Source organism: Rhinopithecus bieti, unplaced genomic scaffold, assembly GCF_001698545.2.
Source record: "Rhinopithecus bieti isolate Rb0 unplaced genomic scaffold, ASM169854v2 scaffold_27006, whole genome shotgun sequence".
NCBI classification, from domain to species: domain Eukaryota; kingdom Metazoa; phylum Chordata; class Mammalia; order Primates; family Cercopithecidae; genus Rhinopithecus; species Rhinopithecus bieti.
Window position 1 is genome coordinate 2,712,720 of NW_016813373.1, and position 12,051 is coordinate 2,724,770.

Sequence of the window (12,051 nt, forward strand, 5' to 3'; positions counted from 1 at the left end):
AGATAGATCTAGAGGTAATGATGAAGTATCTGTAACATACTGCTCAGTAAAAAAGCCCATATCTATCTATCTATCTATCTATCTATCTATCTATCTATCTATCTATCTATCTTTCTTTCTTTCTTTCTTTTTGGAATAAATAATGAGTTTTATCATAATAATTAAGGATCACAGGCATTTAAGAAGTAAGTAATATATTAGCATCACTGACTCTTACCTGTAATTTTGTGTTTCTGTCTGGGTGTCTTTTCAGTGAAACACTGTCTTCTTGTTAGGCTGCTGCTGTTTTTGACTTGAGTATATGATGTGAATTATCACCTCTTCATATCTGTTTTTCCATCAGTGTCGTCCTAAGAGTATCTTTTCACTGAAATATTAAGAAACATTAAGCTAGTGGTATTAATTAGATTAATTCATCCCTCTTTTTAAAGGTACAAAACTCTTTTTCTGTAAAAGTCAAGCTGATGTATGCAAATGTCAGGTTTTCAATTAATTTCTTCTGGCTTTCTGGAAGGAAGTGAAATTATTGTTTATAATTTCATTTAATCTGGACTAAATGTTTGGAGTATTGAATTATTTCTATGACTTTCATTTGATGGTTTTACGTATCTACTTTAGATGCAGATAATTGAATATTATAGTTCCAATTGCTTTAACATTCCACATTAGTGAAACAATGATGTACACCATAGTGAAAACAGTAACGCATTTATTTTCCTTCTGTTTGTACTTCAATTCCAAAAGTTAAGCATTAAATTGGCTTTAGTCATACTTAATGCTTTGATGATAGTCCAACTTCTTGGTGTGAAATCAAGATGTGAAGAAAGTTAGACACACCTGTGAAAGCCCAGCTTTCAGTTTCACACATGTGGGTAATAACTTAGTCCAGTTATAGTTTAACTAAAAAAAAAAACAATTTGTTTGAAGTATAATTAGATGATAATTTTAAAATGTGCTAAAAAATTCTTTTTGGCTGAAAAATTTTGATAAAGTGTTTAGTTAAGATGAGGTGTGGTGTCTCTGTCAATAAAATATGCATGGATTAATTTATAGTCCCTGTCATCTTCTCCAGCCTTCAGCAGTGAATATGCCTGGACTGTATGGGGTGACTGCTTGCTAGGCAGGCAGAGTATTCTGTTCTTCTCCTTGTCTGTGGCATGTGATTGAGTCAGGAGTGTTGGTAAAGTCCTCTTTGAAGATGAAGCATAGAATAACGGCACTCAAAACATTTTATTCTTTTTATCCTTCAGCTATTTGTCTCTTGCCTTCAGTGAGTGGCTGCCGCTAACCTAAAGACAACATGCTGTGTTATTACTAACATACTGGAGGGAGCTGTGCACACACAAATGATCCGGTCTCTTTTTGTGCCCTGGAAGCTTGTCTTCCCCAAGGTGGACTCTGTGTGATCCACGGAGCTATCAGAAGAAATCACCTTTGCTTATCAAGTTTTTCTCCTTTATCTTTTAAAGATATAACTTCGCTACCTATTATTTCTCGTACTTGAAATATATTCTCCTCATTGTAATTTGAGAAACAAAAGGATAATTTTATGAGGACATTTTCAGTGTTCATGCTGAAGCCCTGGTGATCCTTGTCAACTTGAATTTATGCATTTTTCTTTCCAAACTCAGGTACTTCCTTTAATCAGATGGATTTCTGGCCTACCGGCAATCAGTTATTTCCTAACATATTAGGTGGCAGATTTTGTGGGATTTAATTTGAGCATAATCTTATTGTGTACAGATTGCTTTGAAGTTTCTTCAGGACTCACTAAACCTTCTACACATCAACTTTTCTGCCCTGTATGGGTTTTTCCAAAGTTTAGCCTCCTTAAAACAAACAAACAACAGCAAAAATACATTATCAGCTTCCCTGCAGCACTCCACTTAAAACAATAAAGTTTAATTTGTTTTCAAGTGCTTTAAATCCATTGATGTTTCTAGGAACTTTTGGATGAATGATCTGTTGACCACCTACCCAAGTTTCCCGAGGTGACCCTGGGATCTGCCCTGGTGTCCAGGGATTATTTTGCCTCCCCACAGCCAGTTGGGTGCAGTGACTCTCCATTTCTCTTTCTCAGTGCAATCGCTTCAATACTGAGGGCCTGGCTTGACCAGTGTGCAGAAGACTTCCGAGAGCCCCCTCACTTCCCTTGCTTGCAGAAACTGCTGGATTATCTCACAAGGATGATGCCAGGCTCTGACCCAGAAAGAAGGGCACAAAATCTTCTTGAGCAGTTTCAGAAGCAAGAAGTGGAAACTGACAGTGAGTACTTGAGTGTTCGCAGTACAAGGCTAGATTCTGATTCTCCAGCCTCCACGCTGGAGAAAGGTTCTCTCTGTGCTCGCTGATAGGATACCTTAGTACCCTCAAAACAACATGCTGCTGGAGGATTGGCTTGGGTATAAAATTCTCAAGGTTACTGAAGGACTAATTATAGAGCCTAGAATTTTAGACAGAGAAGGGGATTTTCAAGACTACCTAGTCTGGCTCCCTCATTTTATGGATGAGGAAACTGTGGAAACTCCAGCTCAGAAAAATTAAGTAATTTCCTGGGGTTTCTTCTGTTACCAAGAAGAGGGTCTCCTTGATGAACTTTAATCTTCCCTTATCAACATGTACCGTGCTGAACCTGAATTTGCATTTTATTACCTGCTTAATGGCTCCTTCTATCCTTCCATCACAACCACCCCCATCTAGCAGTCAAGGAATGAAGTCCAGTTCTGATCCTGCCCTCCCAAAAGCTTGGAAAAGGTGTTTGTCCTTCAGTATGGAAAAGCATCACTGTAACGGGTCCCCTGCCAGTGCAGATTACCGTCATTTAGCATCTCTAAAGGCCTCATCAAAGAAGTTTCTGTGCCTGTTTTTCCCTGTTTGAGGAATTGACCTCCTGTTTTCAAGGACAAAGGAAAGGCAACCACTGCAGGTCATGAGGTGCTTGAACTATTAGGCTTTGAAGAAAGTCAGAAAGAGGCTGGGACAGGCTTCCAGTGTGACGTTGTATCCCCTCACTGGGGTGCTGGGTGACAGTTGCCATGGTGGCTGACCCACTTGGAGCTTCTGACAGGCATTTCCCTGAAGGGATGCCTGACTTCATCAGTGAGGGAAAGGAAATGTTCCTCAGAACCAATAAGGAAAAGTTGCATCAGCTCCAAAGAAAATAGACCTAAATTCCAAACAATACCTGCTGAATTTCTTATGGATGGGGGACCCAGAGAGAGGGAAATGCAGTTGCATCATTGGAAGCTGACTGCCAAATACTCTATATCTCAGATGACCTCATCTGCCAGGAATGTTTGAATACCGGGGGGCACTCTTCCAGCTGCAGACCTCAGCTCCCTTCAGGGCCTCCATGCCTGGCTTTGTGCTGGAGTGGAAAACGCTGTGTTGGAGCCCAGCTCTCCCCACTGGGGCTGCCCCTGGCTCCGAGCCTAATTGGGGGAACCGGTGGGACCAGTCATTCATTGTTTCCAACACAGGGACTGCGAGGCAGAGCTCATTTGGCAGGCTGAGGCAGGGGAGAGGGAGATTGCCTCAGTTCCCATGTGCTTGTTTTACCCAATTTTACTCCTGCAGAAGAAGCAAGCTCTCCTATATGTTTTAAAAGTAAAATTATGCTTCATGTTTTTACTTACCTCTGGAGGAGAATCAAAAGCAGAAAACAGTGAAGGCATGGACTATGCCCCAGAGAGAAAGGATCATGTAATCTTCATGCACAGCAACGTTATAGACACACATTGAGCTGCTGTGTTTGCTGAATGAATGAATGAATGAATGAATGAATGAATAGAAAGATCAAGCCTTAGCACATACCCTCCTCCTTGATTGAAGTGGGTTAGGCTCTGCATTGCAGGGCAACTGGGATATGTGTATGTATTTGTTGACAGGGTAGGGGAGAGGCCCTTTCTGAACCTTTATTTGGGATCCCAAGTTTCTAATTACTCCACTAAATGAAACAGTGCCAGAGTTGTATGGAGGAAGAATTATGAAATTAGATTGCTTAACATCCTCCATGTCACAGGGTTTTAGCTTCCTTTAGCTTGTACCTGTTTGTGTCGCAGACTCCAGGGATAGGCAGTGATCCCCTCCTGCGTTTTCCGGTCATAATCCAACCCCATTCGCATCTGGACCTTCAAGTCCAGGGTAGAGGGGCAATCCTTAAATCACATACCTGCCACCAGCGTAGACAGATACCCACATGCTGCCCCAAAGGGGAAGTGGTGTAGTTGAAAAGAAGCTCCTTTTCCCTGGAAAATGAAGAAAAGCCATTGTGACTTAATCCAAGATGCCCAATAGTCTTTAATTCTACAAAGAAAGAAAGAAAAGGCTCAAAATATAGGCTTTCTGGGGGAGTAGTAACATGCTGATTTACATTTCTGCTAAGATATAACTGAATGTAACTAGAGTTTTCTTTCCTTGAGAACAGGTTTGACAGGAAGCAGTGCGAGGGGTGTGAAGGGGCTGAGGTTGGGAAACAACCTGAGCAGTGGGGAAAGCTTCCAGGAAAGGAAGGCTGGGGATTTAAGTCAGAAAAACTTCATCAAATTTCAGTCTTTCCAAATGGAGACTGGAGGTCCTGTTCCAGGTGTGGGCTCTTCTGCTTTTTATTCGGAGTCCTGGGTATGGATTTTCTCCATGCTGTGTCCTATGTAATTTGCTAATTGATGACCTTGTCTGTGATAGGTTCGGGTGGATTTAGTTGAAGACTGTTCTGCTTCATGCATTCTTAGCTTTGGGTGGAAGTTGAAAGTGACTGAACATTTTGAGAATTTTGAGGGCTTCGTCAGCATTTCTAACACCAAAATGGCTCATTTTATTGCCCAAGTCTGACCTGCCTTCATGGCGAGTCCTTCCAGGCTTCTGGTTATAAGTCGCCCAGCAACCAAGAATTGCATGGTTGGGGTTTAGGAGTTAGTTGGATTAGTCCTGGAGCTGATCTGATCAAAGAGTTTGCAAGAGCCCTAGACGAAGGACTCTCTCTAGACTTTGCCTATCCTGGTTCTGTCCTTGGCTTAGGAGCCAGTGGTTTGTCAGAGTGAGAGCATGAGGGCTCTGATCTTAATAGAGAATCCAAGAACAAGCAGAGATGGGAAGATCTCCGTTGCTCTTAGATGTGTTGTGCTTGTGGTTGTCTCCCTGGGAGTGTTCTGGAGGATTGGCCCTCTTCTTCCTAAATAAAAGAAGTCTGATGACTCTATAAGCAAGATTATATACACTGGCACCAAATTACTAATCTTTTCCATATGTGAACAGATGGGCTTCCCAACACGGTCTCCTTCAGCCTGGAAGAGGAAGAGGAACTGGAGGGTGGAGGGTCAGCAGAATTCACGTGCTTCTCAGAAGATCTCGTGGCAGAGCAGCTGACCTACATGGATGCAGTATGTCTTCTCTTTGTGATCCAGTGTACTTTCACTTAAAACATGGGAGAGTGATGGCACTGGTGCCCCAGAGAGAGCAGTGGGATAATGTGATTTTAAGTTTTTTTGAATCCCTGAGAGAGGCTGTGCCTGCAGGTGCAGAGTTAAGATGTGACTTGAATCAATCATCTGAATAATTCAGGCCTGAGCTCTTCTTGCAACTCTAGGAGAAGGTGCTTTTGGAGCTCAAGACACAGAGGGAAATAAGAATTCGAATCCCTGTGAAACAAAATCTGCCTTGTTCTGTGGGTATTTTTCTCCCTTTACACTCATAAATATTTCAAGATCTGAACTGTTTATTTGGAGGACTGTAAAGGGATCAAAGTATAAGTCAGGATAAAATAAATTCACAGAATCCACATGTGATTGTATCTGGCTCCTCATTTCCACGTGTGCTTTCTGTACTTTTGAAGTTTGAATATTTTTGTGAGCTGGACATATTTGAGTATGTCAGTCACATTGCAGAGGTCGGCGTTAGCTGATAAATACAAGAGGACTGTGAGGAGTTATCGTGGTAGCTTTAGCTCTTCTGCTTTACCACTTTTGAGAAAGCAGCGTGGAATATGGTGGAGATTTTCCTTCTAGTAAACATTATCGATGAGTATATTATTTACTTTTGTCCGTTGAAATGGACACCATGAGGCAAATCAAGTAGAAAAGGATTATTCGGGCATTCACAAAATTACCAATTTACAGATGACCCAGATGACATGCTTTGCCATATGAAATGTCTGTGTTGTCCTTAAAGTCAGTTCCTCTTTTGTTCCAGCAACTCTTCAAGAAAGTAGTGCCTCACCACTGCCTGGGCTGCATTTGGTCTCGAAGGGATAAGAAGGAAAACAAACATTTGGCTCCTACGATCCGTGCCACCATCTCTCAGTTTAATACCCTCACCAAATGTGTTGTCAGCACCATACTGGGGGGCAAAGAACTCAAAACTCAGCAGAGAGCCAAAATCATCGAGAAGTGGATCAATATCGCTCATGTAATTGCCTTTTATAAAATATTCTTTGTGTTTGGTAGATGCAAGAGACTACTCCATCACTTTGTTTAAATGGTTTAGCTGTTTGGTTGAAAAGGCAGTCAAAAGACCATATATGAGAGCCCGCTGGGTTTTTGTTGTTGTTCCAGAGTAAGAAAAAAGTTGCCTTTCTAAACTTGGCAGCTTATTTATTTTCCTCTTTTTTAAAAAATTGGTCCCCTACTCACTTCTTCCCAGTTATGGGCTCTCATACTGCTACCTCTCCAGAGTAAGACATTCTGTCTGCTTTCCCCTTTGTATTCATGACAGACTGAGTGTTGGTTTCAGCACCATATTCAGTAAATATAAATGGATGGTCTGCATGTCAAAACAGACAGCTCTTCAACCCAGAGTAATTACCTATGCCCCCTCCTAGTACCTGGAGGCATTACATCTTCTGCAGTTTTGAAGAGCTGGTACTTTCTCAGAGTCCTGAATCTCTTTTCTAAAGGACTGAGACACTTACAGAGATCTCATATTAATCTGAGGTCATATCTCATATTAATCTGAAGTTGGAGGGGAAGAGTCTATTCCTAGGTCTGACTCACATTCTTCCGAGTGTTGGAGTCTAGTCTCTTGGATGAACTGCTTACATACCATGGGACCTCCCCTTCTCAGCATCTTATGTCATGACTGAGAAAATGGCAACAGTGTGCAGTCAGTGGGCCACCAAATATTTTGTGAACTCCTAATGTGTGTAAACCACAGTATTATGTACTTAGAGGACATACTAGGATAGAGCATAATTGTTTGTTTACAGGAACCCATACTCAAACAAGGAAGTTAAGATACACTGGAATTATCTCAGCCTGAGGCAGTAGAGGAGTGGGGCCGTGGGAGATAAGCACTGTAAAAGTGGAGGAGAGAGGAATCATTTCTGATTGGGTGATCAAGGAAGGTTTCACAGACGAATTGACATTTGAAATTAACTTTGAATAACAGATAGGATTTTTGGTATTTGAAGAGTAGAGGGGTATTTTTTTTTCTAGGCAGAAGAAATTACATCAGCAAAATAATGATTGTGAAAAATTATGACTATGAAAATATCATAGTAATTTGTGTTCTGGGCTCTATGGGTCAACTCTCAACCAAAGCACATTTTGCTTTATATCCCCTTAAATATATTTTTCCTTCAGCCCCTATCGATAGGGCGTAATGTTACATTCTCTTTTGTTGTCTTTGATTAAAGAGCGGAGACACAATTGTGCCAGATAATTTGCCATGTTTTGAATCTTCAGGTAGTCTGTTATTGCAGACTTCTTAGTGTATGACAAAAGGCAGCAAGAAACAAAGAGTATAAGTTGCATAAACAACTTATTATATTTCTCCTATTCTAAATCGAGCTTATTGCTCAGCAAGTAAGGGATACAAAAGAAGTTCTGAGTGAGATATAGCGTGGAAGTTCTCTGTCTTTTTAGAATGATAAGGAATTTTTTTTTTTTTTGCCATAAATGTCACAGCATGTCTCAAAAACAGACTGTCTACCCCAATTCATTCAACTACTTTGGCTATAGTGACAATATAACATCTGTATATATGACATAGTGGGGCTCAAGGGGTGACTTTTGGTCCAAATTGAATATAAATTGTGCATTATGTGGTAGTAAGAAATACAAGTTGAATCATTTGAAGTATATTTCAAATCCCATATCATGGCTAATAATAAAGCCAAGGGCCTTTGCTGTTTTTGGTGTTATCACTTCCTAATATTGATTATGTTGTATCTTTTGCAATTGTCTAGGGAAATATAAAATAATGAGACTCACGAGTGGTTTGCTACCAAGATTTAGTTTACTTTTCCTGCATTCATCGTAGTCAATTTCTATTGAAAGGATGTTTGAAAAAGAAAATTTTTCTGACTTAAAATGACTGTATTTTCTTGGACGGCCCTTAATGGTATGTTTTTACTTTTGCATCACATCTCCTGGAAGGTGCCTCTTTTTCTAGAAATGGGGCCAGATGCCTTTTGTACTCTTTTAAACCCTTAGTTTAAACCTTTATTTGAGTAATGTGTTCCATATGTTTATTTCAATTTGCATGATATATCTGTGCCTGAGTTCCTTTTTTTATTACAAGTTTCCTGATTTTTAGAATATAACTTTTGTGAACCTTTGTTGAACCATGCTCCCATAGGCTTAGTTTCCAGATTGCAATTCAGAACATTTCTCTTGTTCTCTGTCTCTTCCCCTCCTTCCCTCCCTTCCTCCTTCCCTTCCTTCCCATCCTTGCCTTCCCTTCCCTTCCCTTCCCTTCCCTTCTTTCCTCTCTTTCTTTGTTTCTCTCTTTCTCTCTCTTTTTCTCTTTATATCTTTCCAAATAAGGGGAGGACATTGAGGCATTTAAAAAGGGTGGACATGACTTTTATTAAGTACTTTGGCATTTACTCTAAAGAAAACGTTTGAGGGTTTGTTTGGCATAGTTTTCAGTGTCCAGATTTTGGCATGCTAACTTAGAGTGCTGTTTTTCCTTCATATTCAGGTTTAACATTTCTTTGTGGAGTGATTCTCGAAGTGATTTACATTTGTACCCAATCACTCTGGGACCTCTTACCTGAGATACTGTACACAAAGCCAAATACGTGCTCACATGGTGTACTCACTTGTAAACACTGGGCCTATTACACTGTCACGTGCCTGTATATGAAGCATCTCCTTTTACATAAGGCCTGGTCCACCCTCCTCACATTGCTACCTTCCCCTTGCCAGCCAAGAATGGGACTTTCTCTCTGTCTGTTTTGCTGTCCCTACTACTCAGTCACAGGACTTGACTCCAAGGTCACTAACTGCTGATGCTATAGGATCCTTATGGTAGCTTAAGTTTAAATAGGGAGACTCTCTCCTTACCCAGAAAATGGCATCCAGAATGTTTCCTGTTCTCTTTCTGTTTTGTTTTAAAACATTGCCAAAATGAATTTATTTTAAAAGGCCAAGTTATTTTGGAAGCATTGAAGTACCAAGGTGTTTTTGAATGTTTATGGTGGCGGAACAGCCAATTTGAAACCAAATAAATGTGTATAAAAATATCCCCCTTGGCTAAGAGCATAAAAGCCAAAGTTCAACTTGTGGTGAATTTTTATTGCCAAATTATATACACCTCTGTGGACAAGGGTTGGTCATGAGATGTTCAATACCATCTGACCTCAGAGTGGCTGCTGCCCACCTCATTTTGTGGATCTAAAGAAGATCTAAAGTGCATATTTTTAGGACGTCTGTGTGCTTTCAGCAGAAGAAAGTTGCTCTTTCTAGCGTAGCTCTGTAGACTTACCTCCATTAGTGTTTTTACTAGGAAAGCTGGAAACTATAAAACTGTAACAACAACACAAAAAAATATATTGACGGGAGAAAAACAAGCATACTGTGCCAAAATCTATAAAGTGTTTCGATGACTGGGGTGGGAGGAAGGAGCCACTTTTTGATGTTCAGTATTTATACAGCTGCCTATTTAGTGGTAAGAATTCATAGCAGCTGTGATACCTCTAAAACAGGAAACCACCAACTCACTGTAATATTGATAGTTAAATGTCTTTTATGTTTTAATCACTCCCCATACAGGAATGTAGACTCCTGAAGAATTTTTCCTCCTTGAGGGCCATCGTTTCGGCACTGCAGTCTAATTCCATCTATCGGTTAAAAAAGACTTGGGCTGCTGTCCCAAGGTAAGTTCCCAAGTGTCTGCTCTACTTTTGTTTGGCCGGGATAATTAGTTGTTGCGATGGGTCCTCACCTTCAAAGCTCATATCGCATAACTAGAGAAATATATTTGAAATCCTCTCTGTGTTTCAGGCAGGGTGAGTCTTACACATAATCATTAATGACTTTTGAGGCAGGGCTCGTGCAGAAATCAAACTCATTCTAAGTATACCAAAGCCAAGGTTATTGGCTTTGGGGATGATCTGAAGGATGTGCTTATTATCTGGATTTTGAGGGATAAAGTCGTGGAGTGATGAAGTTACAGCAATTTGCCATTACTTCTGGTTATTTTTCAGACTCACTGCAAAGCCCTAAGCTATTTTAGGACTCAAGGGGTAATGTGTGCAGATAGGACATTAGTTCTTGATGTTTAGTAGGAAACTATTTAGTTGTCCTTTTAGTTTCAGCATTTTAAAAGCTATCTTAGTGGCATTAAAAACCTTTAAATGTTCTTTTCTAAGTACCTGAAATTGTTAACTGGCCACATCCTATGCTGTTTTTCTTCATATTTCTTGGTGCAACCTTTGGAATAATTAACAACTCAATTTCCTGATTTTGCACTACTGCCATCTCTTCCATTTCTGGAACTTCACTGTAGATCAAAGAACTTTGTGCAAAGGATGGAAAGGTGAGGGAGGGGGCAGTTCTGATTCTCTATCACTACAGATTTAGAGGCTGGGGATTGTGTTGTGAGTACAACTAGGCCAGTTACATTAAACAAGTCTGCCCAGGTGTGAACTAGTCAGGAATTTGGGCTACATCAGGGAAGAATGTATAAATTCTGTATGGTCTATACCATATATGGTATAGTCAGTTTCAGTTAGGAGGAGAGGGAGACCAGCTGGCTTCCCAGCCAGGCTGCCTTAGTGGGGCAGAATGGAAGGTCTGGGTCCTCAGTTTCATAAGCTTACTCAAGAGTTGATCAAGTCCTGAGGGACTGACACTGTTTGAATTTGCAAGAGCCCCAAGCTGGTAAACCAGAGTTTCATAAAGTTATGCTGAAAAATGAGTGCCACAATCCTCAAGCTTGCTGATAAGCTCATATTCTCATTCAGGGGATAGTCTACTTGGTGTAAGCCAAATTATTTATTAGGTGATTCTTTGATAAGTAAAAAGAAAAAAATAAAGTGGATGTTTATAATGCCTTATGTTACAGAGCTGTAGAAGCCACAGCTACTTGCACTCCAAAGCTTGTGCTTTGTTTATGACACCAATATCTATCAGTAGAAGAACTGGCAGGCTTTTCAAAGACCAATGCAATTTTCATGATTATTACCCTTTTCTTGGGTTCTTTCTTCTCTGTTTTGAATAATCAAGGTGATTGTGTGTATTAAAGAGAGAATAGTTGGTTGATTTTCCTCTGCACACATTTCTCCTTAAGAACGATGGGATCATATAAAATCATTACTTGATAGACCCTGGTGAAATACGATGGGAAAATCAGAAGCGTGCAGTGTCCCCGCCCTCCAACCTCTACTTCACCTCCTCTTTCCCTTATCACCACTCCCCACTCAACTGTAGTATCAAAAACAAAGGGACAGTCAAGTGTTAAAACGCAGCCTTACTCGACTGATTGCAGCCTTGTCTGATCGCCACGAAAGGTAATTCTTTGGTTGTTGAAAAAAGAACACTAAGGAAAGTCATGTAACCAGCCTAAGATTTCTTCCACAGCAAGTTTGAGACTAAAACATGAGCAAAAAAATTAATGGACTTGTATCTTAGTCTCCTTGGTTGCCATATGAAAAGATTTATTCTAGCTGGATTTTAAAACTATTTTCTAAAGACAAATGTAAAACCCTCTAAGCTGCATTCTGTATAACATATGTTTCTGGTTTGTTTCTTAGTTGGTTTGTATGTGTTTCAGCAAGGACACTACAGAAGTGTCACAGTTCCTTAGAGAACACACTTCTATATCAGCTTCACA

The 12,051-nt window shown here is 40.3% G+C and overlaps 1 protein-coding gene and 1 long non-coding RNA gene across 17 annotated transcripts in view; one reads left to right on the plus strand and one right to left on the minus strand.

Moving 5' to 3' along the window:
* The window catches only part of RGL1 (ral guanine nucleotide dissociation stimulator like 1), a 297,516-nt gene that overhangs the window by 244,000 nt on the left and 41,465 nt on the right, over positions 1-12,051 (plus strand). For all 7 annotated transcript variants that reach the window (XM_017848080.1, XM_017848077.1, XM_017848082.1 and 4 more), the window contains 4 exons: positions 2,081-2,265; positions 5,254-5,378; positions 6,187-6,402; positions 9,990-10,093. In XM_017848080.1, the coding sequence (XP_017703569.1) occupies positions 2,081-2,265; positions 5,254-5,378; positions 6,187-6,402; positions 9,990-10,093 (630 nt within the window). The remainder of the gene's footprint in view (positions 1-2,080; positions 2,266-5,253; positions 5,379-6,186; positions 6,403-9,989; positions 10,094-12,051) is intronic.
* The window catches only part of LOC108512722 (uncharacterized), a 51,899-nt gene that overhangs the window by 5,762 nt on the left and 34,086 nt on the right, over positions 1-12,051 (minus strand). For 8 of the 10 annotated variants that reach the window (XR_001880673.1, XR_001880668.1, XR_001880671.1 and 5 more), the window contains exons 6-8: positions 4,047-4,247; positions 3,636-3,754; positions 218-367 (exon numbers count right to left, since the gene is read on the minus strand). This is a non-coding gene — a long non-coding RNA (uncharacterized LOC108512722). The remainder of the gene's footprint in view (positions 1-217; positions 368-3,635; positions 3,755-4,046; positions 4,248-12,051) is intronic. The other 2 variants (XR_001880674.1, XR_001880676.1) reach the window with 2 other exon arrangements.